This window comes from Ambystoma mexicanum, chromosome 4p (genome assembly GCF_040938575.1).
Source record: "Ambystoma mexicanum isolate Mex_15411 chromosome 4p, UKY_AmexF1_1, whole genome shotgun sequence".
In the NCBI taxonomy this organism is placed as follows: domain Eukaryota; kingdom Metazoa; phylum Chordata; class Amphibia; order Caudata; family Ambystomatidae; genus Ambystoma; species Ambystoma mexicanum.
In genome coordinates this window covers 357,843,415-357,870,430 of record NC_090927.1, presented here as the reverse complement: position 1 = coordinate 357,870,430, position 27,016 = coordinate 357,843,415, and the positions used below count along the sequence as shown (strand labels likewise).

Sequence of the window (27,016 nt, the reverse complement as noted above, 5' to 3'; positions counted from 1 at the left end):
TTCTACATTGTCATTCAATGCATGGATAATGTTTCAGACGTTTAGGTTCAATTGGTTATTTATTAGTACTTAAAATGTCTGTTTTTTTTCCAAAGTTGTGCATTTTTCATATAGCACAATTTCAGATACCCCCCTGACTGTTTGGGTAGGGTTGATCTCGTCCGCGCCCTTCCGCAGACAGGCGCTCAGTCCGTGCCTTTAAAATATTAGCAAGGGGGTTCAGTATGTTCTATGTTACATGTATATAAAGTAAGGAAATTATAGTACATATCTCCTAAAATCACATGATGAAAGTGTATATTCAGTTAAAAAAATCTTTGTTAAAAGGGAAGTTATGATTAAGTTGCCCTACTAAAAACCTGTGAAATTCACTAAAATAACTTTCTAAGCGTGCCATTATGGTTCACAGTAAAAGCGAAAAACCCTTGAAATTTGCCAGTTATGGTAAGCTAAGCAACCATAACTGCCAGCACCACTGTGCACTGCTAACACTACCACCCAGGACATGAAAGATGGCATCACAAATGTCATTGATGACATCACATGTGCATTTACTTGTCAGACGAGGGGTTGTGAATGTAATTTTAGCAACAAAAAAAAAATCAAGGATTATCGGGACATGTGTAATAAAGTACACACTTCATCACACAATGTAGTGTTGTAAAGAAAATTCCATTGCAGTGTTCTATCCACTACAGGAACCTACTCATACAGAAATGTAGGTATTGGCTGCAGCAGACACCACAGAGGTGCTAGGTTTGTACTTTCTAAAGTTATATACTAAAAAGGTGAATGTTCCTGTATCACACTTTTCTGGTCTGTGAAACATGTACTAAGTTGCTAATAATGCATCACTTATTACATATTGTTAGTAACACACACAAAACAAATAGACTACTACGCATACAAAGATGGTGCTTATGTATGGAGAATAAAGTAAGCATACTAGACGCTGCATCATTACCAACTGTGTATAATCTACAGGATTATATTCACGCACAAAAATGATTGCTGTGTTTCAGGCCTGCTTCTTCCCCTATATATGTACATCATTAGATGCGATTAAATTGTAAGCAAAGTATTGTATGAACACATGAGAAGCAATACCTATAAATGTAATACCTTTTGAAAGTTTACTTTCTGACTGTCAGTGAATACACCCACCTGGCCTAGATATGGCAGTGAACAAAAACAAAGGGGCTACACATGTGATTTCATCAGTGATGTCATCAATGACATTTGTGATGCCATCTTTCATATCCTGGGTGGTAGTGTTAGCAGTGCAGAGTGGTGCAGGCAGTTATGGTTGCTTAGCCTACCATAACTGGCGAATTTCAGGGGTTTTTCGGTTTTACTGTGAACCATAATGGCATGTTTAGAAAGTTATTTTAGTGAATTTCACAGGTTTTTAGTAGCGCAACTTAACCATAACGTCCCCTTAACAAAGTTTTTTTTTTAGTGAATATTTATAGTTATAACATTTGGAAAAAAAAAAAAAGAAAAAAGGGAGAACAGAAAGGTGCAATTATAAGAATGGCAGCCCAGTCCAGTACTTCCCTCATGATAGCCAGGATTGGTCTGAATATGAGGAAGATACTTATGAAATAGATGAAGTGGCAATGGCAAACAGCCTGGAAAAGGTGCTGGGTTCTACAGTGGAGACCAGTATTAAAAGAGCTGCATCAGAAATGTTCCTGCCTATTCAGCAGCACCTGGACAATATGGAGGAGCACCTACAAGAGAACTCCCTACCAAGAAAAAAAGACTCAAAAGAGAAAGCACCTTGCAGATGGGGTATTCCGGCTCGCTTGAGTAAAAGCTCTACGACCCCCCCCCCCCGAACCCATCCGAGCCAGCCAGAACCAGCCACTGCTGCCCTTTCAGATGCTTTCTCCAGGCTGAAAAAGGCCTTTTTGGATAGGAAGGAACCCCCTTCCGCTGATGGACCCACTTACCCCAAGCAAGAAAACAGGGGTACGAGGCACTCCAGCCCAGAGGGATACCAACAGGGCACTGATCAAGAGGGATATGATTGGCAATCAATCTCCCGTCTCCTCAGACGAAGACACGCAAACAATAGGGTCACAACCCTCAACCTCAGGGATTGCGGCAGCCCCCATCCCTAAGAAGCCAGCCAAGGAACATTTTCCTTCTAAGGGGAGGTTTACTCCGGAAGACTTAATACATACCAGATCTACCGACTGGGAACCATCTCCAAGAACAACAGAGTACATTAAATACCGGCTACGCAAGCCCCTGGACAAGGAAGTCTGAGCAAGTCTCAAGGCAGCATGCCCACGCCTGGAGATCCCAGACAAAGTGGCCCTATCGATCCAGTAATCCTCTCGGGCTGGGACCAAGAGCCATCTGTTTGCTGGGCAATGCCAGCTGTGCCATATCAGCTGAGCGCCGCAACAGTATCCTCTACAAGATTGACGCCAAACTAAGTGAGCTAGCAGACACTGAATCCGGGGCCGCAGCCCAGGGTCTGCTCTTCGGCGACACCTTCATGAAGGAAATGTACACATTTGTTGGCACCTTCACAGCGAAAGAAAGGGCAATCCTCCATCAAAACAGTTCTCTCCTCAAACATTTTTTCCAGGACACAGCAAGGTCGCTCCTCCAGCCGATATTTTTTTGATCGAAGACCTCAACAATCCATGGATCAACAACGCCTGGCAAGATCGCTCAGATGCCTTCTTCCCTTCAAGAGGGCGAGACAGAGGTCGAGGTTGGAGGAGAGCCACACAATACCCAGCCCAGAAACAAACCACAGGTCAGTTTGCTTGTAGCAGCGCCAGTCGCAAACGCCTATAGGAGGGAGGCTAGCTCCTTTTGCGCATGCATGGGATTCCTTATCTGGAGACGCCTGGGTCAGAGACAATGTCCGTGGTATGCGCTAGAATTCTTCACACACCCATTTCAAGTAGGTCGCCCGCCCCAATTACGATGTCCAAAGCAGACGAGGAAGCGCTGGGCAAAGAAATACGCAGCTTGACTTCAAAACAAGCGATTCGCCCCTGCACAAGCCAAGGCGGTTTCTTCAGCCCCATATTTCTGGTACGCAGAAAGCAAAACGTGCGTCCAATGATAAACGTAAGGGCTCTCAACGACTATTATTTACCATCATTTCAAAATGGAGGGTATTCACATGCTCAGGGACCACCTGAGACCCAACGACTGGATTATGCCTCTGGATCTGAAAGATGCGTACCTTGCGGTACCCATACATCACGACCACACAAGCTATCCGAGATTCTCCTGGAAGCACCGAGACTGGGAGTTCATGAGTCTGCCATTCGGACTCTCCTCAGCTCCTTGGGCTTTCACCAGGCTCCGGAGACCAGTAGTAGCACATTTAAGAGAACAAGGCGCCCGGCTGATAATATACTTGGATGATATTTTCATGGCACAATCTCAAGCTCTGGTAGAACAGACTAGGCTGGCCATAGACCTGCTACACAGTCTCAGATTCCTCATAAATTGGGAGAAATTGATCCTTCAATCATCAAGGAACCTAGAGTTTCTAGGATTTGTAGTAGACACCAAATCTGCTCAGCTCCGTCTCCCGACGGCCAAAATTCACTCCACCTAACGGGAGACACGCAGACTCCTGCAGAGGGACGATGTATCTCTTCGAGACCAAGCGAGGGTAATAGGACGTCTCTCCTCCTCTATACAAGCTATATTTCCCAGACCTCGCCACTACTGGGAATTACAGAGGCTAAAGGGCCAGCATTTAAGACACAGTCTCTCTTACTCACAGCGACTAACGCTATCACCCGAAGAGAGAATGGAGCTCAACTAGTTGCTCACACACAAGGAGGCCTGGAACGGCCGAGCAATCTTCAGATCTGCCCCTGATATAGTGATAAGAGTCAGACGCCAGCCGTTCCGGCTGGGGGGCGAGACGCGGTCCAGTGGCCACAGGAGGGACATGGTCACTCGAGATGCATATAAACTGCCTAGAGCTCCTAGCGGGCTCCTTCGCAGTACGCTCTTTTGCCAAAGACAGTGAGCTGTTGTATCTTACTGAAGATGGACAACATTTCAGCAGTATGATACATCAATCATCTGGGTGGCACCAAATCTCGGCCCCTAGCGGAACTAGCCGAAGACTTTTGGCATTTCTGTCTAGAACACTGGATTTCGGTCACGGCGCAGTATCTACCAGGCCTTAAGAACGTAGTGGCAGATTGGTACTCACGACATACGATCGATTACAGCGACTGGAGGCTCGACAGAGAAGTCTTCCTTCCACTTCAGCAGGCACAGGGCAGAAGTCGAAGGAAGACTTCTCTTCTTGGGTGCACAGGCAGTTATTTGCACCGCGCATTTTGTAGTGGCACTGTTTTCATCATGGAGGCGAGCAAGTTGTGCAATTCAACGTAATGCATGATTTTGTGAATGGTGTGCATCTCACCCTTACATGTTCTCAGTTTACTTTACACACTTATCTTTTAGGTCCAAAGCACTTTCCAGTTGGCAGTAGTCCACATTCATTTCCAGACTACTGTGCCACTCTGCATTACAGTCACACACAACATTATTTTCAGTAGCAATCTCTTCAAACCCCATAGGTTAGAATTGTCAAAATTAGGAAAGTAGATTGTATGACCTACTTCGGGCGTTTTATCTGTACCCTCTTTCCCCACCCCTTCCCTTTGCGGACTATGGCCTGGATACCTTGTCAGAGGGGCGGGCAAACCAGCCAGTTACTGGACATGCATGGTCTTTTCCTGCTACACCGATTCATCATAATTGCAACACTCACCAAATACACCCCCGTTTAAACTTATAACCATAATAAAATGGGCAGATCTTTCATCACTGGGAGGCAGCCCGCAAGCAAGGACAGTGCACGTACATAAGACTGGCTACAGATCGCCCCCAAGGAGTAAGCCATACTACCAGGAATACGTTTTATCCCAAAAGCACATTACAGTGCACAACTTTAATGGGGTGATACAATAGGTAGATAAAAAGACAATGACAGACCATGATGGGGCAACAAAGACCATACCACTCTAGTATGAAGCTCATTGAAGGCATTCTAGATTGCATCATGGAATCAATTTCAAAATTGCAGGGAGCAGAGGGCTTTTTATCTCCTGCTTCTAGCCTTTCAGAGCCTGGTTAGCACACATAGCCGTCCAGACAAACACCTGACGTACAGCAACACTCTGCCACTAGCATACAGCAACCACCACCAGAGGAACACAGTATAGCTGGACCTGCATAGATTGCCAACCCCAACGCCCCCAAGAGCACCCACCCATGTGCATGTCCTCTCCTGGCCTGGGCTGCTTAGTCGAGCCTTGCCAGCCACCCAAGCCTTAGAACGGCAACATGCACCCAAGCTAAACTCCCATGAATTTCCAACCACACCGACAGTCATCAAGGGCGTTCCAACCAAAGAAAAGCATTGAGGCCACACAAGTGGGCAAAGAGCGCTATATAAATAACCAATACAATACAATGGGGAGGGGAAAAACCCAATTGGGCCTTTATAGAACTCAATAAAGAAGGTTTCCTCTCTCGACAAACTTCTTTCAGTTAAAATCCCCTTGTCAGCCTCTCGAACTCATTTCCTATACTGTCCTCCAGGAACAAAACCTTCCTTCGAGGAAGACATTACATTAATCCTCACACACAACACTAAACTGAACTCCCAAATTGCATTGCCGGGAGACTTCAATTTAGGTCTTCATGTGAATGACACCAATGCAATTGCGATACATAACACCATCTCTCAGCTTGGCTTTGATCACCATGTCAGTGGCCCTACACACAAAGGTAGAACGGTGGACTGGCTAGCAGACCCAAACTGCTCTAACACCATGCTTGCCAATTCCCCCTGCCCATGGTCAGACCACCACTGCATTTCCTTCACCATACTGGACACCCCCTTTCCTTTTCAGCCAGAGCGCCAGGGGACCACCCCCATTGGTGATAATGTTAAAGGATATTTGTACCGCGCACTAACAAATCAACAGCTACCGGGAGCTACATTTGACTCCTCAGGCCAACTGGTGCCTTACAAACATGGGTGTGTCATTAACTGAGTATTTCAGAATGTTGGGAAATAAGAACTAGAACACATCCAATATACATTTAAACACAATGGATAATACGTTATGGGCAATATGTTAGCACAGCAACTATTGGTAGCTCCCGCCTACAGGGCGATTCTCTACACCCAGGAGCGGTTTTAGCTCCAGCTCATTGAATCTTTATTTTGAACCATGAACAGCCCGTATTAATAGAACTTCATCAAATTGCCTTTCACTGCATCTCCAGTTACTGAGTGCAGAGTAAAATAAAACCAGTTCAGATATTCACAGTATACCTGTACTCAAGTGACGGGGCAGAATAAAACACTAAAGCGGTGAATTTGAAAATCAGGTGCATCTCTAACAAACCTCCTAACCCCCAAATGGATTTTAAGAGTCATTTCAGCCAAAAAGGTAACTTGGCTGAGAAGCGATCATTAAATCCCAAGTTTCTCACAAGTGATGCATGCATCATTTTGATTTCTGTGTTGGGCTAATCTGTGATGGAATACAGGCAATCCATTAACTTTGTTGGAAAAAAAATGTATAATCTTACCAGCCATTCTCTCAGACGCATAGTAGTTACCCATAGCTTCATATCGAATGGCAACAGCTGGTACTGTATTAGGGTGCGTCACTTCCACTGTGAACAAGATTCCCATCAATAAGTTTACAACCTGTTAAGAGAGGAAAATGTCTTAGCAATATTTCAGAGAACAAAATTCATTTAAATATTGCAAGTTTACCCTCCAGTATTTAGCTTTATTTTTAAGTAATTAGGTAGCTAGTATGGTGTGCTGTAGGCGAAAGATGTGTACTACTTCATCTTGTGTGTAAACCTGATATGATGCAAGCTCATGTGACCTCATATACAATGACCTCATAGGCCATCTCAATCTATGTTTGGAGACCGCTGTCAAACTAATTACAAAGTGCATGATACATATTTATACAATATGCATTGCAGTGAAAGAACTGCTGTCAGCACAACGCATTATGTACATGTTCCATGTGGATTAGGCAACAGAAATTTTCCCTCTAAGCTGTGTGCATGCCCAGCTTCCTTCTGGGTGCCGCTGAGAAGAATTTTAGCAGCACACACACACCATTCCCACCTATTAAAATAAGATTTAATAAGGCACAAGCCACAGCAGGTAACCAATATATGCGTTCTCTCAAAATGAAGCTAAATTACACTAACTATTCTTGATATTCTAGTGTAACCTATTGACATTGCCCTACTATGCAAGCTTGACCTTAAAAACTCTAAAATAAAAATAGAATATACCCACACAAGGTTAAACATGAATACGAAAAAGAAGCTCCATGAACAGAAGATATGCCTGCCCACATTAACTAAATTATCTTCACTCCCCACCCAGGATCCCATTCTTGACTCTAATCACACTTCTACAGTATGACTCAAACTCCGCCCCAGGCCACATTCAGATGTTACCAGACAACCCTGACTCTACCTACCTTAGCTCAGCAAAAGGTTACCAGACTTAAATACAAGTCTTGCTTCAGGTTATAATACGAATGACGTTCAAGCACAAGAATTTCTGTTACTCATGGTGCCTTAGTAAAAGCATTACCCACATTATGTAACCCGAGTGGCAGCTCATCGGGTACTGACTCGCAGCCCTCACAATCACTGCCACGCTCTCGGTGACAATTTGTAGCATAGCTCTGCCATGATTCCATACAATACATTGCACATGCCTGCCGTTGCTCCTGTTTTCATGCGGCAGTCTACTGGGGGTGTCCCGCTGTGCTATGTGCACCGTTGGTCCTCCGATGGCACTTCCCAGACGTATGGGGCTTTAGCGTCACCTCGCGCTCACATTTTAAATAGATTCTATCAGCTCCGCCCTAAGCATGGGCATCAATGAACCTCTGTTCTGTTAAAGTAAATATATTAGCTTCTCGCCGCCTTCACTGTAGACCACCGGCTAGTCCTGCTCCAGTCGCCTGTCCTCGTATCGCTGGCTGCCGATTCGGTGTAATTGCACACACTCCTTATTCCCTTTGTCCTGTTGCGCCAGCCATCCTGTAAAACTTCTTCCACGCTGGACACAATGTTTCCATCAGCTGCTTCTCACTCAGCTCTGCATCTCTAGACCCCAGATTGCACCTGGAGCTGCTCTGCCACTTTATGTCACTGGACTGCTATTTTCATGCAGAGCTGCACATTACCACTGTTACGTTAAAGGATCATTCCGTATCAGCAGGAGCTGGACTAAATAAAGTGAGTAAACCCGTCCTATAGCATAGCCCCTTAGCCACTCCCCCTCAAAACAAAGTTTGTCTTGGGACTGGTTGTTCCCACCAGTCAAAGCGAAGGTGTGGTCTCTTCGGAGTTACTCTGTCGCACAGAAAACAGGGTCAGGACAGCAGCGGTCGCGTCACAGTGTTGCAAACGGTCTGCAGGCATCTCTGATCATCTTCTTTGGCTACTTCAGCTTCCAGTGGTCGACTTGCTTTACACTCCAGAAGCTTCATCTTTTACACAGCTTCAGCACTCACTCCTTGGCAATCTCTCAGCAATTTACAGATAGGGGCGTTGGGCTGCCCAATCAGGGCAGCCAGACCCCCAGTGGGAGCTGGTTCTATTGAGGCAATCTAGCAGACAAGTACGGGGGGGTGGGAGTACGGGGTCCTCCCCCACTTCCTGCCTGCCCAGACACCCTGGAGCCTAGGCGGGAAGACCAAAGGGTGTGTTTTGCCTTTGGCTGGAACACCGGCCTCCCCGTCCCAGAATGGTAGATGGGCTAACAAAGAACGACGACACAAGTAATGGGAAAAAAAAAAAGGGAGGCCCCAAGTAGGTACTTGGGTACCCCTATTGTGCACTACCGAGGCTATGGACATAGCCTGCGGTACAAAAAATACACAATAGTCTTAACTAGGAGATTATCTATGTGACTCAAAAGTCACAAGAGCAGAGAGAAGTGTGATACCAAGTATCCCTTTGGCACTCCATAAGGTGGTGCGTGTCAATTTCTTATACAAACAAGTTACTTCTTACCTGGTAACGTTCTTTCGATTGGGATGTTCCTCCGACGTATTCCTTATCTTTGATAATTTGTCTCCAGCTTGCTGGCCTTGGAAAAAAAATTCTCAGTAGAGGGCGCTGCGCATCGACGTCCTTCGAGTTGGTGTCCCTCGACAGCCACCGTATCGGCGCCGACGTCACCATGCCCATAAAAAGCCACGCGCAGCGTCCGTTGCTCAGTTCCGTTTTGTAGCATAAGATAAGTCCTGCATGAATTGGTTATTGACCTTGAAGGAGCGTAAGCTGCAACCACCAGGAAGTATTACTGCGGGGATGGATGGGAGGGGCGATAAGGAATACGTCGGAGGAACATCCCATCGAAAGAACGTTACCAGGTAATAAGTAACTTGTTCCTCGAAGGGATTGTGTCCTCCGACGTATTCCTCATCTTTGATAGACTCCCATAGCAGTGGTGTGTAATTGGAGGTGGGAGTAAAAACGCCATGTTTCCCTTTAGGAATGAACAGAATGTAATACGGCTTTGCCAAACCTAGTCTCTTGACTAGAGGAGGAATCCATGTTGTAAAATCTTGTGAAGGTATGTGCGGACAACCATGTGGCAGCCACACATATACCGGAACCCCTCTTTGGAGGGCCGAAGAGGCGGCGATACCCCTGGTTGAATGAGCCCTAAGATTTTGAGGAGGCTCTTTCCCTGCTAGTTTGTAACATTCCAGAGTGGCCAAAATAATCCACCTGGAAATGGTCTGTTTTGTTATCGGTAGTCCCAATTTGTGCCCCGAGTAACCTACAAACAGTTGGTCTGCTTGCCTAATCCTAGCAAGTCTGCTGATGTAAAAGCTTAAAGCCCGCCTTGGGTCCAGCCTATGTAGCCTTTCTTCCTCTTTCCCCGGATGGGGTGGATGATAGAATGAAGGTAAGGTAATTTTCTGAGTGATGTGGAATTCAGAAACCACCTTTGGGAGGAAATTAGGCTTCACCTGTAGGACAACTTTGTCTTTATGAAAAATTGTATGAGGGGGGTTTACAAGATAGAGCTTGTAATTCGCTCACCCTTCTAACAGATGTTAGTGCCATTAATAAGACAGTGTTAAGGGTGAGAAATCTTAGCGAACAAGAGTGGAGTGGTTCGAAAGGAGTACCCATCAGGAAATTGAAGACTAAATTTAAGTCCCATAAGGGAACTTGGAATGGTCTTGGAGGATAGACATTAGTTAATCCCTTTAGAAATTGTATTACTAAGGGTAATTTGAAATACAATTGCTCCTCTGCAGAGCGCTTGAAGATCGATAACGCTGCGAGATAGCCCTTGATAGTGCCAACTTGAAGGCCTGAATTTGCCAAATAGAGTAGAAAGGATAACACCGTTGGCGTACCATATGAAAAGGGGTCGATATTCTCTTCTCTACACCAGCTGCAAAATTTGTTCCAACGGCAGCGGTATAAAGACTTTGTTGCTGGCCTTAAGCGACACCTCCATGACGTCATCAGGGAGGTCCCAATCCTTGGATCTCAACCTTTCAGAAGCCAAGCGTGAAGGTTGAGGGATCCAATGTCTGGATGGAGAACTTGACCTCCCTTCTGTGAGAGAAGATTCTCCTTGAGTGGAAGGCAAATTGGAGGGCAGATGGACATGTTCAGAAGGTCCGGGTACCACGTTCTCCTGTCCCTGTCTGGGGCAATTAGAATCATGGTCCTCCGGAATCTTCTCAACCTCCTGATCATTTGAGGAATGACAGGGACTGGTGGAAATGCATACAGGAGTGGAAACTCCCAGTCCACTAGGAACGCGTCCCTTAGAGCTCCTCTCGGGGGAAATTCCCTTGAACAAAACAGATCGCACTTCCTGTTGGTACTGGTGGCGAACAGATCCACTTGAGGGGTTCCCCAAAGGGCGAAGATCTCCTGAAGGACTTCCTGAGCTAGTTCCCACTCGTGGGAGCCTGTGCCTTGCCTGCTCAGAGCATCCGCCGTCAAGTTCTTCTCTCCGGCTAGGTGAACTGCCAATAGAGCTTCCTTCTTGAATTGCCCAAAACCAGAGCTGCATTGCCTCTCTGCACAGTGGCAGTGATCCCACGCCTCCTCTTTTGTTGAGGTAGTGCATGGCCACTGTGTTGTCCGTCATTATCAGGACATTTTTTCCCTGAACTGATGGCAGGAAAGCTTTCAGCGCTAGTCTGATCACTCTCAGCTCCAATAGGTTGATGTGTAATCTGGACTCCGATGGAGACCAACGGCCACTGATGGTAAAGCCGTTGGCATGGGCTCCCCACTCCGTGAGTGAGGTTTCCGTGACTACTGTTATCTCCGTCCATGGTTGCCAAAACAGTTCTCCTTTCAAAATGTTCTCTCGATAAGCCCACCATTGAAGGTCTCGGGCTACCTTGTCCGGAATCCGAAGGAGATCTGTCATTTTTTCCTGAGAACTGCGACCACCGGGTTCTTAGTGCCCACTGGAGAGATCTCATTCTCAGGCGAGCCTCTGGCACAAGGAAGATGCAGGATGCCATGAGGCCTAGCAACTTCAAAAAGTCGAAGGCTGGAAGATGTTGGGCATTTTGAAACTTGGTGACCATCTGCAGAATATCTTGAGCCCTCACCTCTGGTGGCGAGGCTTTTCCCAGAGAAGTGTTCAGGACTGCTCCGATGAACTGGAGTCTGTGATGGTATCATCTGTGACTTCTTTAAATTGAGGGAGAAGCCCAGTTTGTGAAGGAAGGGGCAGACATAATCTAGCTGGATCTGAGCTTGTTCCGAAGATACAGCCCTGATTAGCCAATCGTCCAGGTAGGGATAGACGTGAATCCCTCCTCCTTAGACTTGCAGCCACTACCGACATCGGGGCGGAGGTCAGCCCAAATGGCAGAACTCGAAATTGATAATGAGGGCCGCCAATTGTGAACCTCAGGTATTTCCTGTGTTTGAGATGGATTGGCACATGGAAATAAGCATCCTGGAGGTCCAGAGATACCTGTAACGCTCACCTTGGCCAAGGTGGAAGCTGACGGCAATCCTTTTAAAGGGATAAAATGGGCCATTTTGGAGAATAGATCCACTATTACGAGAATCGTGTTGTAACCACCACAAGGAGGCAGGTCAGTTATAAAGTCCATTGACAAGGTGTGCCAAGGTGCTGGTGGAAATGTCCAAAGGTTGAAGTAGGCCGGCTGGCCTTTTCTTTTGACTCTTATTTTGGGCACAGATTCCGCAAGACAACACAAATGACTATGTCTTTTCTCCAAGAAGGCCACCAGAAGTGGCGTTTGATCTTTTCTTCTGTTTTCGCGATACCGGGGTGTCCTTCCATTAATGATTCATGATGACGGGTAATGACAAGTTCCTGCAATTCTTTACTTGGCAGAAATAACCGCTCTTGGAAGTAGGGTAAATCATCCTTAACGGTGTAGTGAGGACCCTTTTGACTCCATTCCAGTAAGGCAGAAGAGTCAAAAAGCTGTTTTACTTGAGCTTGGATGTCCTCAATGGTTTGCAATGAAGTCAAGCCCAGAATTCTTTGTTCCGGTATGATTGGCACAGGTTCTAAACTCGAATTGGGTTCTTCCATGCCTATCCGGGATAAGGCATCTGCCTTACCATTCTTGCAGCCAGGGCGATAGGTAATTACAAAATCAAATTCCGCAAAGAATAAAGCCCATCGGAGTTGTCGCGAAGATTGAGCTTTGGCCGTCTTTAAATACTGCAAATTTCTGTGGTCCGTAATTACGGTGATGGTGTGTCTTGCACCGAGAAGATAGTGACGCCAAGCCTTGAAAGCTGATTTAATAGCCAGTAGTTCTTTGTCGGTAATTGCGTAATTGAGTTCAGGTGGAGAGAATTTTCTGGACCAAAAGGCTACAGGGTGTAGTTGGTTAGTTTCTGGGTCTCTTTGCGACAGGACAGCTCCCATGGCCGAACTGGATGCATCGGTTTCCACGATGTAAGGGAGATCTGGGCGCGGGTGCTTCAATACAGGTGCAGAGGTGAATTTGGTTTTCAGGTCCTGAAAGGCTTGTTCAGCCTCAAGAGTCCATTCAAAGCGTTTATTTTTCTTTAGGAGAGCTGTGATGGGTTGAACAGTTCGAGAAAATTCCGGGATGAACCTTCGATAGAAATTGGCAAAGCCAAGCATGCTTTGCACTCCCTTCACAGAGCTAGGAGATGGCCATTTGAGAATGGCGTCCACTTTCCGCGAGTCCATTCGGAGTCCTTGAGGTGTCAGGATGAATCCGAGAAACTCCACTTCTGTGGTATGAAAAACGCATTTTTCGAGCTGGCAAATAATTTGTGCTGGCGCAATTTCTCAAGAACTGCCCTAACATGGTTTCTGTGATCAGATTCTGAGGAGGAATACACCAGGATGTCGTCAATATAAACGATGACACAAACATCGATAAGTTCCCGAAGAACATCATTCATGAAGTACTGAAAGGCGGCAGGTGCGTTGCACAAACCGAAGGGCATTACTTGATATTCGAAGAGCCCAAATTTGGTGCGGAATGCAGTCTTCCACTCGTCGCCCTCTTTTATACGTACCAGGTGGTAAGCTCCTCGGAGATCTAGCTTGGTGTACACACGAGCATCTTTTACTTGGTCGATAAGCTCAGGTATCAGGGGCAAAGGGTAACGATTCTTAATCGTTATCTGATTTAGGGCGCGGTAGTCAATACAGGCCCTAAGGTCTCCTTCCTTTTTAGGTACGAAGAACAAAGCGGAAGAGACTGGTGACTTTGATGGGCGAATGAAACCATTGGCCAGGTATTGATCCAAATACTGGCGCAAATGCAGGTTCTCATGTTCAGTAAGAGCATAAATCCTACTACAAGGTAGTTGTGCATTGGGTACCAAGTCGATTTGGCAATCGTAAGATCGATGGGGAGGTAAGGTTCCTGCCCCAAGTCGGGGCCCTTTGGACTCAGTCCTGGCGCCTAAGGCGCCAGGACTGGGGTCCGCTATGAGCCTGGCGCCTAAGGCGCCAGGACTGAGTCCAAAGGGCCCCGACTTGGGCCCGCTGAGACTTCCCTGGGGAAAATGATGTCTGCCTCTGGGGTTGCTGGGCCCGGCCTGGCTCCTTAGAGGTAGGCATCATGACAATACCAGCCAGTCCTGGAGCTGGAGGGCCTGAGGATCTGAGAGAGAGTTACCATCTTGAACTTGTCCTTCCTGAGGAACTTGTTCAATTCTTGTAAGTCCAAGATAGGTCTCAGTCCTCCGTCTTTCTTTGGTATGAGAAAGTAGGGGGCAGGGGGGTGGGCAGTACCAGCCCTTGTACCTCTCCGCTACAGGTACCGGTTCTATGGCACCTTTCTCTAGAAGGTCTACAATTTCCTGCAAGAGGAGCAGATCTGGAACTTTGAGAGCTGTTCCCCGGGGGGCGACTGAGGGATGCATAGAAAAGGCAGGCAGTAACCTTGGGCAACTCTCTCCAATGCCCAAGAATAATGTGACGTAATAGCCTGCCATTCCATCAGATGTTGAGTTAACCTGCCCCCTAATGGTGTCTTGTGAGGAGAGTACTCAGAGCGGTTTGGGGGCGGCTGATGCAGATGCCAAGGGTAAAGAGGCACCTGCTGCTGCGGCTTTTGTATTTTTAACCCGTCCACCTCGGGTGAATCTTTTCTGGCCCTTTTGTACCGGCCGTCCTCTGCCTCTTCCGATTGCGGAATAGAAGCGAAAGGACTTACCTCTCCAAGAGGTTCCTGAGGGGTGATATGGAGTCTGACGGATTGCAGCTCCCAGGAATTTTGCTGCTGCCTTTGATGTTTGTAGCTTTTCTAAACTGTCATCCGCCTTCTTACCAAACAAAGAAGAGCCGTCAAAGGGCATATCGCACCCAAGAAAATCTCTGGGTTGTTGTACTTGCCGCCATGGCCCTGCTGATGCGGTCAGCAGAATCGATGCCAGTTTGAAGGGATTCGCACATTGCGTCTTTACCATCCTTAATGATGTTTATAAACGCTTCCCTTTCTTCTCCCTTCGGGAGGTAGTCAGCCGCTGATGAAGCACACTCCAAACGTGTGTGGCTGAACCTTGCGAGCGTACAAGTAGCATTGATGGATTTCAACGCCATGCTACATGCAGAAAATACTTTTTTGGCCATAGAGTCATATCCCTCGTCATCCCTGTCCTGTGAACAGTAGGGTAAGCCGATTTACTACCTGATGAAGTTGCTGCCTGAACAACCAGACTCTCCGAAGTTGGTTGTCTGGATAAATATTCAGGGTCAGCAGTAGACACCCTATATTTGGCTGATAATTTGTTAACCGCCGGGATAACCTCAGGGGTTTCCCAGTTTGCCAATATTTTCCTTTGTAATGCCGTAATTGAATGGCACCACAGGATCCTCCTGTGGACCTTTAACCAAAATGTCTGTGGGGTCGTCTCGCTGAAAAGCAGGTGAGGGTGTAGACCACCCCATAAACTCATTATCCTTGCCATCAAGGTTCTATAAGGGGTTTCAGCATGTTCCCCTGGGTCTGGTTTGGCAAATTCCACTTCTGGGCAAGTGTCCAACCCACTTGCTTCATGCAAGGATTCTTGGAGGTCCTTTAACCTCCCTTCCTCAGAGGTAAATTCCTCTGGTACAGGAGTTGCAGATCCCTGCAACTCAAAGGTCTTTCCTGATCCGAATTCTCCCCTTCTTCATAAATAGACAAGGCTCTGGAATTATCAAATCTTGGAAATGGTATAAATCCCATTTCCAGAGCAGAAGGGGCCAAATTCGTCATAATTGGCTGAGAAAACGTCAACGTCGTCAACGCGGACGTTAAAGGCTTCGAAGCCATCGAAAAAGGCGTCGAGAAAGTTGGTAGAGGCCTCGAGGAACTCGAGAGTATCGAAATTCTACTCGAGGTTGTCGACGACATTCTCGTGATCAAGGCTCTGGGTATGGCCACTGGCTGCGAGGTGGCCGTGGGTTAATCCTTTCTCGGCGTCGAAGACGGCGTCGAACCGACTGACCTGTGCGTCGAAGAACCCTTCGATAATGGCAAAGGGACAACGATGGCGTCGAAGACGCGACCTTGCCTTTACTCGAGGGTTCGTGGCGCTCTCGAGTAGCTTCTTTTGCCGGGTGCTGCGACTCGCAGCGTTTTGATTTTTCGGGTCTTTCACCCAGGGTATCACCCTCAGCAGTCTATGAGGGGGTTGAGGCCGCTTTCTCGAAGATGCTAAGCATCTTTTTCCTGAATTCCTCCCACTCAGACTGAGAGCTATGTTTTGTGGGGCAGGAACGGAAGAAGACGACGACGAGGAAGGGGATCTTCAACGTCTCTTTTTTGAATGCTTAGATCACCAACAGTGATGGGAACTGCTTCGAGACCTAGAACGAGAATGTCTTTTGTGATGGCGAGGAGACGAATGTCTCGACTCCGCCGAGGAAACTTTCAAAGAAGTTTTAACTGCCTTACCTCTCTCGAGCTTCCCCTTGCGCTCCTTCAAGGCTTTCGCCGTCATGGACATGCAGTCCTCGCACTCCGAACAATGGTGCTCGACTCCCAGGCACCACAAACCGATCCTGTGAGGATCCGTCAATGACATTTTCTTTCCACAGTCTCGACAGTTTTTGAAGCCAGACCGTGGAGTCGTCGGTTCGGATGAGGAAGCCATCGAGTACGAGTTGGTATTCCAGGAATAATGAAGTATATTTGACTGAGGAACTGAGCAACGATATTCCGAGGCACCACGAAGCACGGAACTGAGCAACGGACGCTGCATGTGGCTATTTATGGGCATGGTGACGTCGGCGCCGATATGGTGGCTGTCGAGGGACACCAACTCGGACGTCGATGCGCAGCGCCCTCTACTGAGAATGTTTTTTTTTTTTTCGAGGCCAGCAAGCTGGAGACGAATTATCAAAGATAAGGACTACGTCGGAGGACACAATCCCTTCGAATATAAAGTTTTGGGAGAGATTCTGAGTTACACTAGGCTATAGAAAAAGATCTCAAAGGAGGATCCCAAGGGTCCCCGGCAACACTGCCCATAAGGAGCTGTGTGCTGCAATAGTAAAATGCAGATGCCTTCAAGAACTATGGAGGAAGATAAACTTCAAAGTGCAGGTAATAGACTCCATAGTCCAGGTAAAATACAAAGAATAGAGTTCCAAAAGACAGAGTCCATAAGAACAAATGAGTAGAAAAAGGTTCCACTCATTGGAAAAAGGTTCCACTCATTCGGGATTAAAGGAAAGGGTGTCTCACTAGGAGAGGTGATGAAGCAGAAACATGATAAATCTCCCCAACAGGCGTTACAGGATAGCGGGACGCTACGCCACCTAAAAGTCAAGCAAAAGTGTGAACGGGACTTGGGAATGTCACTGGAGGACAAAACTGTCCAAAATCTGCTCCAAAATCATTTTACATAACACCAGAGAAGTTACACATGATAAACACATAGGCCACACACACTGTCCAAGATACAAAGGGAAGTCTGCAGACTTCAGGCACATGATTGGGGTATGCCCAACAATAGAATGCTAGTGGTAGGCAGTGATTGGTAGGATCAATAGCCTACTAGGGAGGCAATTGGAACGCACACATCAAGTAGGCTTTTGGGAATGCTCCCTGGAGGTAAAGAGAAAGGAAGCACACAAAAATAAAAAGCAGCCTTCCTGCTGGTTTAATGAAGCGCTGCATGGCCATCTCGTGGAAAAGCCCTAAAAGGTCCTCTCCTGAGTCAACGGTCCCACAACCTATTAAAATGGGTCACTGCTGAAAAGGCATGAGCAAAGAACGGAGGAGGATTCAGATGCCTTGGAACTACAATCAGGCACTTTCCTCAACAATCTCCAAAAATCACCAGATCTTCCCTCATGAACGAATGTACTGGTAGACGCTGATACAAGTCATGATGATTGCTGGGTATGAGAGCATTGTATCAGAATGTAAGGTTTCGTAGTCCAGGTTTTCAATGCATGTTTTTGTTTGGTGGCTTAATGTTTATTGAATAGACTAGTAAGATGTTACAATTTGTGGTATAACCATGAGCTCTGATTAATTTGATCGATGTGATGATTAGACAAGGTTACAGAGTTTTAAAAAGAAATTTAAAACCAAGTGTACAAAGCTATGTGATCGTTGCTTTGCTCACAGTGATACTTTATTCATTTTAATAATGTGTTATTCACTTTAATAATGTGTTATATTTCTTTAACAAATCTTACAGATATTTCAAGAATGCCTTCATGTATTGTTTTTGATTGCCCCACTGTGAGAAGTGTCAAAAGTATTTAGATAAGAACATGGCTTTCAATTTGTGGATTTCTATTGTCCGAGATTGAAAGCAGAGCCAATGACATCTTGGAAGATGCGAGGGGCAATCGATTCCGCATCTGCGGCATGCACTTCTCAGACGATATATAGGAGGCATCCCACTACACTAAAGAAGCGTCTCTCCAGACGCCTTCACAAATTACTTCCCAATGCAGTTCCAACTAAATTTCAGCACACGCTGGCTCCGGTGAGTAGTGGCCGAAGAATGAGCACTCTATACATAGGTCTTCTAAATGATCTCGCAATCTAATGAATTAGTCTAAGGAAAAGGTAACATGATGACAGTTTGAATATTTACATGGATGTTATTTTACACAAGTTGCGCTCGCGATTCAAAGCACTGTACTTTTAAACATTATCACCGTTGTCTATCCCCACTTGCAATTTTAATTTTTTTTTTTTTTTTTTTTAAACGTGTTGGTTAACATGTCTACCTTTACATAGAGCTCACTGATGGAAGTACAGACCTTCACTAATGAGGAAGCCACAGACGGTTATCCCAATGGTGAGGCCAAGCCACATGCACGTACTATGTTTTTGAGCGTTGGATGTGGTCAAATTTATAATATGCACCTTTTCAATTGGACTCTTGATTATATCCATAAAACAAAGGAGCAAGATTCATCATCGATCACTATTTGTGAGTCACCTGCAACATCACTCACCTATCAAGTAATCTTTATACCAATCCTTTATATGCAACTGAACAATACATGCATGCCCATAAACAAAGTTTAAATATTGGTAAGGCAGGCGCTCTGTTACCAGTCAAGTTAAGCTTCTCCTCCTAACGTACGTTTTCATGACTCCATCAATCTTCAGGGATGCTTTGCCCCTCCCCCATCAAGGGGAAGATTTGTGCTATGGAGGGAGTTGGTTCCAGCCACCTGCAAGTAAAATTAAGTGAGAAAAATACAAGTACCAGAATCCTTAGTGTCAATTAACCTGCCACACCTGAAAAGGAAATGAAGACACGCCTGAAACAGCAAAGAAACACAGCCTCCCTGAAGATTGATGGGAGTCATGAAAACGCGCGTTTGGAGGAGAAGCTTAACTTGACTGGTAACAGAGCGCCTGCCTTACCAATATTTAAACATTGTCCATAAACAAACATGCGTCTTGTATCCATGATCTCATCATTGAATATGACTTGGATGTACTCTGCCTATCTGAAACCTGGCTTCAGGACCCTAGCGGTCCTACCATTGACAAGGCTGTACCCGAAGGCTACACTATCCCCCATAAGAACAGAGAAACAGACTGGCGGAGGCGTAGCTGTGATAATCAGGAACACTATACATATGTTCCCGGCTATCATAGATTGCATCCTTGACAAAGCCTTGCACCTTAAACCTACGCCGACAACAAACAGCTGTCTTAATATTTTACTTCTCTATAGACCTCCCTCTCTTAAAATCAGATTTCAATGATTAAATCATACAGCAGATTAATAATATGAAAGGCCCAAATACAGCTACACCAGTATTGGGAGACCTCAACAGGTGGAGAGGAAATCCAGATAAGGAAGCAATCGATCTGGAAAGGGCATTAAACAACATTGACTTCTTAGTCCTGAACTCAGAACCGACAATCACTAGTAGCAACCAACTGGTTTTGTTGGTTTTGTTTTATTTATTAACTTGACTGTGCAATTACCCATAACCTAGAGGCACATATGTGAAAAATGACCCCCTGCACCTGGACAGATCACTTTAAAATAGATTTTTTGTTGGCCGTAAAAATATGTTCAACTGAAAAACAACATGCATAAAACAATCAAAAACAAGAATCGCAAGAAAATAACCTCACATTTAGAAGTATGCCTTAAATCCATTATGGATGAAATAACAAATGGAGGATACTTGTGACGATATAGTAGCGAAGTAGAACACTCACTTCCACAAACTCATTGATAGAGTAGCACCCATTAAGAACAAGTTTGTCAGAGACTACAAAAATCACTAAAAGTGGTTTAATCCCAGACTTGTTGAGCTGAAAAACGAAAAAAGGAAAGGGGCTTTATGGCTGAAATCATGATCACAAATCAATAATGAAAACTGGAAGGAAAAATAACAAAAACTGCATTTAGGAAACTAAAAAACTTCAATGATCAAATCTCAGATGCATCAAACTCTGTTATTAAACTCTTTGAAATATTGAAATCCATTCAGAAACCGAAAGCACACCCTCACAGGAAGACTGCAATAAAGTACAGGAGGCTTTCATAAATAAAATCAAGATAGCGAGAGAAATCATTCAAGGAGCACAAGCTACACTACAGGAAAAAGTTAATACACCTACCATGCAACTCCTGATTGACCAAGACAAATTTGTATTTCAACCTATAAGCACGTGTGAGATGTTAAAATTATTAACAATCATGAAACCCACCTTGTGTGCTAAGAATATTGTCCCTTCTAACATTTTAGAAAATATCTTTGCACCCCTTTTTAAAAAGGATGGTGGCCTCCTTGTTTATAGAAGGAAATATTCGGGAGGTGTTGAAAACTGTCACCATCACACCTTTAGTGAAGAAACCAGGACAAGTGCCGAAAGACCCAAGCAACATAAGTCCCATAAAAAATACCAATTTTCTTTTGAAAATTTTGGGCAAGGTAGCCACGACGCAATTTCTAAAATGTATTGAAGACAAAGACATCTTGCATATAAGGCTTTAGAACAGCCCACAGTACAGAAACTGCAATGCTAGACCTACAGACTTGCTGTTGAGCATTACAGACAGAGGAAAAACAGGTCTCCTGGTTTTGCTCAACCTGAGAGCAGCTTTTGATTTGTTAGATCAGAAACGGCTCCAGTGGGTCTTGGAAAACAGCAAACCCGTACTTAGAAGCAGTTAGATGGATAATTTCCTTTGTTTCGGGTAGGAAGTCAAAAATACACTGGGGAAGACTGTCTCTGCAGAAAATCTGATTGACTGTGGTGTGCCGCAAGGCGCCTGTCTTTCCCTGCTCTTGTTCAACCTATATCTGTAGTGTGTCTGCATAGTGCTCGATAACATCAGAGCTTATTTTACCAACCATTCAGACAACACCCAGCTAGTGGTTGAACTGAGCGGGTGTTACAGCGTCAATGTGGAAGCCACATACAGAGTCATTGAAACATGGATGGCACAAAATTGGATGTGACTCAACAGGAGAAAGACTGAGCTAGTGATTTTTGGCTCTAATCAAGTGCGAACTAAACTCAGTCTGGAGTAAGTCCTTTACCATCAAAGACGCTGTCATCCCAGTCAGTGTGAAAGTAAAAACACCTGGTTTATACTTAGAAGCCTCCCTGGGAGCAGAGTCACAGATCACATACCTACACAGAAATTGCCCGTACCATCTTCGGTTACTGAAGGACATTCAACCCTACTTAAATGAGGAAAACAGTGCCACTATAGCCAGAGCAACAATCCTATCGAGATTGGATTATGGAAATGCACTGTAGGGTGCAAGCCAGAGATGCCCGACTACTTGTCAGGTTATCCAAAGCCAACGCAGTAAGAATAGTAAAGAGCAGCACAAAAATTGGAATAATCTCCCTCTGGACCTAAGAATCGAAAGAAACCACAACAGTTTTAGAAAAAAACTGAAGAACGTACCTTTCTAAATCAGTAGCACCAAAAGAGAGCTCAAGCACCTTTAATCGAGTCTATTTTTGTCATGTTTTATGTGTAAAATGTCTATCTGGGCGCCCTGATGACTGCGGGCTGTGGTGCGGTACAAACCCATAAATAAATGTGGCCTACTTCGAATTTAAATATATTGAAGATTATTATGCATAACATTAGTTATTGACACAAAGCCTCGTGTAGGAGTGTCTCAATACGTTGCATTGTCTGCATCTGATGTTCTTTAGTTTTGCTTTTACATCTGTATTTAAACAATGACTAGGTTATAGGGGAATGCTGGAACTTCGACGACAATCCCTTCCTCATTTGAAACCGGTATGAGGTATGCTTAGTTAGAATTTGCGTTACATTGGTAGTTGTGGATCTACTTCATTTTGTTGGAGAAACATTTTTTTTTTAACAAACAACGTATTTATCGCCCATAGACATGCAACAATGAAAGTAAAACCTCCCCAAGAACATACTATGAAACTGAAATGCATGTAATACTCACTGTATGAAAGTTTAGTGTTTGTTAATAACATTTAACTTCCTACCCAAAGCAGAATACATTAAAAAGAAAACCGAGCGCAAACTAATTTGCGAAGCAGCATTTTAATCACCATTTTGCAGGATGACATCACATCAAGTCCATGTGACATATGGGAAAGGTTATCAGGTGAAATGTAAAATATATTTGTTGAAAACGTCACAAGTTCCAAGTGTTCAACGTTATCTTGCTAAGGATTTTCAAATAGTTTTACGACGACTAATCTGATTTCCGGGTCGACAATTATTTATAACAAACTTTGTTGAGAATTGTTTTGTGAGATCAAATATTGTACAATTAAAAGCGCTTGACAATTTTTTTAAAACAATGTTTTGTCCAAGGAATGTACCACTGAAGCAGTTGAAATTGAAGATACACATAGACCAGAGGTATATTTATGCACACATCCGATTGGTATTGTAATTTTTGATATGTTGCAATGTTTAATGTACATAAAGTAGGTTCTATTTGTAGATATGTACATATGTTTCTATGGGTGGAAAATACATTTGCTGGGTTTATACACTGTAAAAATGTTTTTATTTAGCTTGGTTTGTTGGTTCGCACAATCGAAGTTCGTCGTTTCAAAGCAAATAAAGAAACCAAGGGTAAAGAACAAACCAGTTTGTTTAGGAGAGGTTTTTAAGCAGATATTTTGCGGATATGTTTTTAGTTGGTAAATCATATCTTCTTTAAGTGTGCAATAAATTGAGCATGTATTTATTTCAATCTGTTAGAGGCCCAGGAGTAAGAAGAGAATAAAGACTCAGGCAACAACAGAAACTAACGTCGCTTGCCAAACGGATGTCACTATGGAGCAACTACTTTGAGGCACAGCATGGTCCAAAGATCAGTCGGGATGCAGATGTCCAGTGGCCGGAATATGAATTTAATGTCATCAACGAGCCATGGAAATTAACCACTGATCATTGCAAAACGTTGCCTAGATGAAACTGAAGACATCTGAATTGTTTGCAGACCCGTTGACACAATCTACACCCTCTAAAAAAAAAATATCACAACTGAAGCATCTTCGCAATTCATTGATGAATCTGCTAAGGATATCAATTTCAGTATTCCTACTTTAGGGGGAGTTGTCTCGCAAAGCACAGTACTGCAGGACGATTGGCTTTTAAAGCAGCAAAAACACATTCTATTCGACTGCTGCATGCTAGATATTATACAAATGATCACATGCGATCATAAATTACATACGAGAATATGTGGGAAGCTATTGATGAATTTTCTACTTGTGTATTCAAAAGGCACCAACCTGAAAATCCAGGCCAGCTGTGTCCATCATAATAAATTTTCATGGTCAGCACAACCCATGCATGGAAAAGTGCCTGCTGGAAATGTACTTTGTTCATCTGCTTTGCTGTGCAGTGGATCAATGTTAAGTAAATCTCAAGTTTGACAATTGTTTAACATCCCTGCTGCATAGACCACTGCCTCTTCGTCTAGCACTCCCATTTCTGAGCCTAAGGGTAAAGTCATGACGACAGGGGTGCAAACTAATGCGATCGGCCAGATCCCGCATGCCAGTCCTTGATTTTACCATTGAAAAAACACAGAAGGCTTTGCAAATCAGAAGCCTCTTAAAATAGACATGATTATTTGAACCGTGCACAGGTTCTGGAACTGTTTGACTCCATCATTACGCTACATGTGATTGGGAGTAAGGATATTAAAACTGTACATCAACGCGCGGAAGAGGCATTTGTTACATCTTTATATTTCTTTTCTGATGGGATGGCTGATTATGTTGAACATTGCCAACTGTACTTTACGGCTGCCTATTAATCTATTGCATCGAATTACAAAAAAAGTCCATGTTTGGACAACTGAGGCGGTGCGCCTGGATGGCGTAAGGTAGCCACTAGTGTTCGAGAAGATAGTAACCACTCTCATATTCCATCATGACAACCATCTTCTGCTTCTGGGAGTGCTGGTCTAGTCCCTAGGGACAGAGGGGTGGAGGACGTGGGTCAATTAAAGATGATAATCATTGGGAATGGTTGGCTGCGATGGTACACTAGAGGTAATTGCAGGGTTCCTAACAGTTCTTATTTACTCCTCAGTTAGAATACCAGGGGGCATCAACACTTATATGAACAAGATGGCCTCCTAGACCATATCGATTGTTTTAGTGCAATTGCACTGCAGGAGCCCTTTCTCATGGAGCCTTTAGTTCTGGATGGGTGGGCCACTAGCCACAAACCTGCGATCAAAGGGTAAAATTGGCAGACCTAAGGGTGGCCTGTTCTTGGGAGTAAAGAAGCCCTTTATACTCACCGAGATTCAATGCGACTCTCTCAACATTCTTGCGGGCAGGATGACCATCAGTGATGTCACTGGGAATAAAGATATTACTCCGGTTAACATCTATTAAACCCCCCCACCCCCTATGCCGTGTCCCACGCTGCCGTCTTGAAAGATCTAGGAGGGATGGTTTGATTCTGCATTTAATGCTTCCCCTACCATTTTATGAGGAGACTTCAACTTTAGGATCCCGGCAACCTAACCCTTGTGGCTGAGGTAAGTGATACTTATTCCTCAGCAACAGTCTTTGAATCTAGGTATGACTGTTTCTGCCCTTGTGGCATTAACTGGGCAACCTTACTTTATTCTAGAGGGTTTGTTACGATGAATGGAGCACAGCCCTCAGACTGCCCCCACAGTATACAAGGTCTATTCCTAAAAGCTCCAACATAATCGACTGTTTGTGACCAAGAAAACCTTCTCCGGTTATACCATTGTACAGAGTGACCACTTGCCCATTATCCCGAGCCTCGATATCTCGATATTGAAAGGCCTGCCTTTGGAGATTACACAACAGGGACTATCAATTAACAATGCACTGTTTCGGCCACTGCCTATAAGGTATTTAAAGACTTCACACCTTCATGGTCCACCTCTCAACCTTTGGATAGGCCCTCTGGCCTTTCACCAATGAAAAAAATATGAGGAGTGTGTTGAAATCATTAATAATACTTCTCCTAAAACTATGGTAAACAAAAAGGAGGTAAACAAAAAGGAGGTAAACAAAAAGGAGGTAAACAAAAAGGAGGTAAACAAAATGGAGGGCCACTGGACCAAATAAAATCCGCAAACATGGGGAATCACAAAAAAAAAAAAAAAAAAAAAAAAAAAAAAAAATCAGGGACAAAAAGAGAACTATTCAAAAAGAGCTACGCTGCTTGGCCCTTTCTGTCCTTGATCAAGTACAATATGCAACTGGCAGGAGGTTAATTGGGGACAAATATATCAAGTGGCTCAGACTTCACCATCAGTTAAGAGAACGCCAAATGTAGAGAGACTTGGAATCGACCACCTTAACAAAAGGATCCATGCAAATTCTAGCAGATTATTAGAAAAAATGGACCCGCTCTGACATTAACGGAGTCTGAGCCCGAATGGATAGCATATATCTCCGATACCCTCTGTGGTCTCGATTCAGGAATAAAAAACAAATAGGAAGAAGTTGATAGGTTGATCAGAATTAGCAAGTCATCCCGTGCCCCTGACCCAGATAGTCTTTGTAATTTGTTGATCAATGAGGATGTTAGATTATGGGCAGATGTCATTCGGAAGATAAAAATAAAATAAAAAAATGTAAGTTCTACTCCGGTCTTATGGGCCTGTCACTATGGGCCCCGGGGCATTACCCGACTCTGTAATGCCCCGCGGCTTGGGGATTATTGCTTAATAAATTATGGTTTGGCAAAGACATTTGCACATAAAATAAGAAATATGTAAATAAAAAGCAACTACTGAGGTCCATCAGTTCAGATAGTAAGTAACCACCGCGGGGCGTTGAACGAGGAAGATAGCTGAACACAGCAGAAACAAGTCACGGAGGCTTGAAACAAAATACACTGACACAAAGGAAAAATAAATGTCATTGTTGTGTGATCAGAAAGGGTTTGTTTACACTTTGAGGAACAAGGCGTCTTGGCATTTCCATGGAGGCAAGTCAATAGATTGCGCACAGAGGGCGCCGACATGGACGTGCATTGGCGTTGTGAAAAGGGGCGCAAGCGTCTAGTGATGTCATTTTGAGGGGCAAGCAATCTATATTATTGCTGCAAGGGCACTTGAACTTAGGGTGATGGGTCAACAGATAAAATTAGCACAATATGGCGGAGCCCAACCCATTTTCACATGAGTAAACATGAGGCAAACTAAGGCAAGATGCATAGGAATTTTAAGAGAGATTACAGCATGCTTAAAAATACATGCCCTATCAATTTGGACGATAACATTTCTGCGCAAACTTCCCCTTTAATCTTTCATAAAGTGCCGAATACCAGAGACTAGTCTATAAGCGCAGGACGGGGATTTGAACCAGTGTTGTTTTAAGTTGCCTTGCTTTCAAGACAAACATGTTGCCCCCGAATTACCCTCCCGGGCCTACAGTATCCCCACATCCCGGCCCTACAGTATCCCCACATCCCGGCCCTACAGTATCCCCACATAACATACTCCTGCTAGCATTTCCAGTAAAAATGCCAA

General features: G+C 44.6%; 1 protein-coding gene across 1 annotated transcript in view; it reads right to left on the bottom strand.

The window, feature by feature from the left end:
* Nucleotides 1–27,016, bottom strand: part of LAPTM4A (lysosomal protein transmembrane 4 alpha) — a 253,752-nt gene that overhangs the window by 177,181 nt on the left and 49,555 nt on the right. Inside the window, exon 2 of the mRNA XM_069605911.1 lies at nt 6,610–6,730. Coding sequence (XP_069462012.1) covers nt 6,610–6,730 — 121 coding nt within the window. The remainder of the gene's footprint in view (nt 1–6,609; nt 6,731–27,016) is intronic.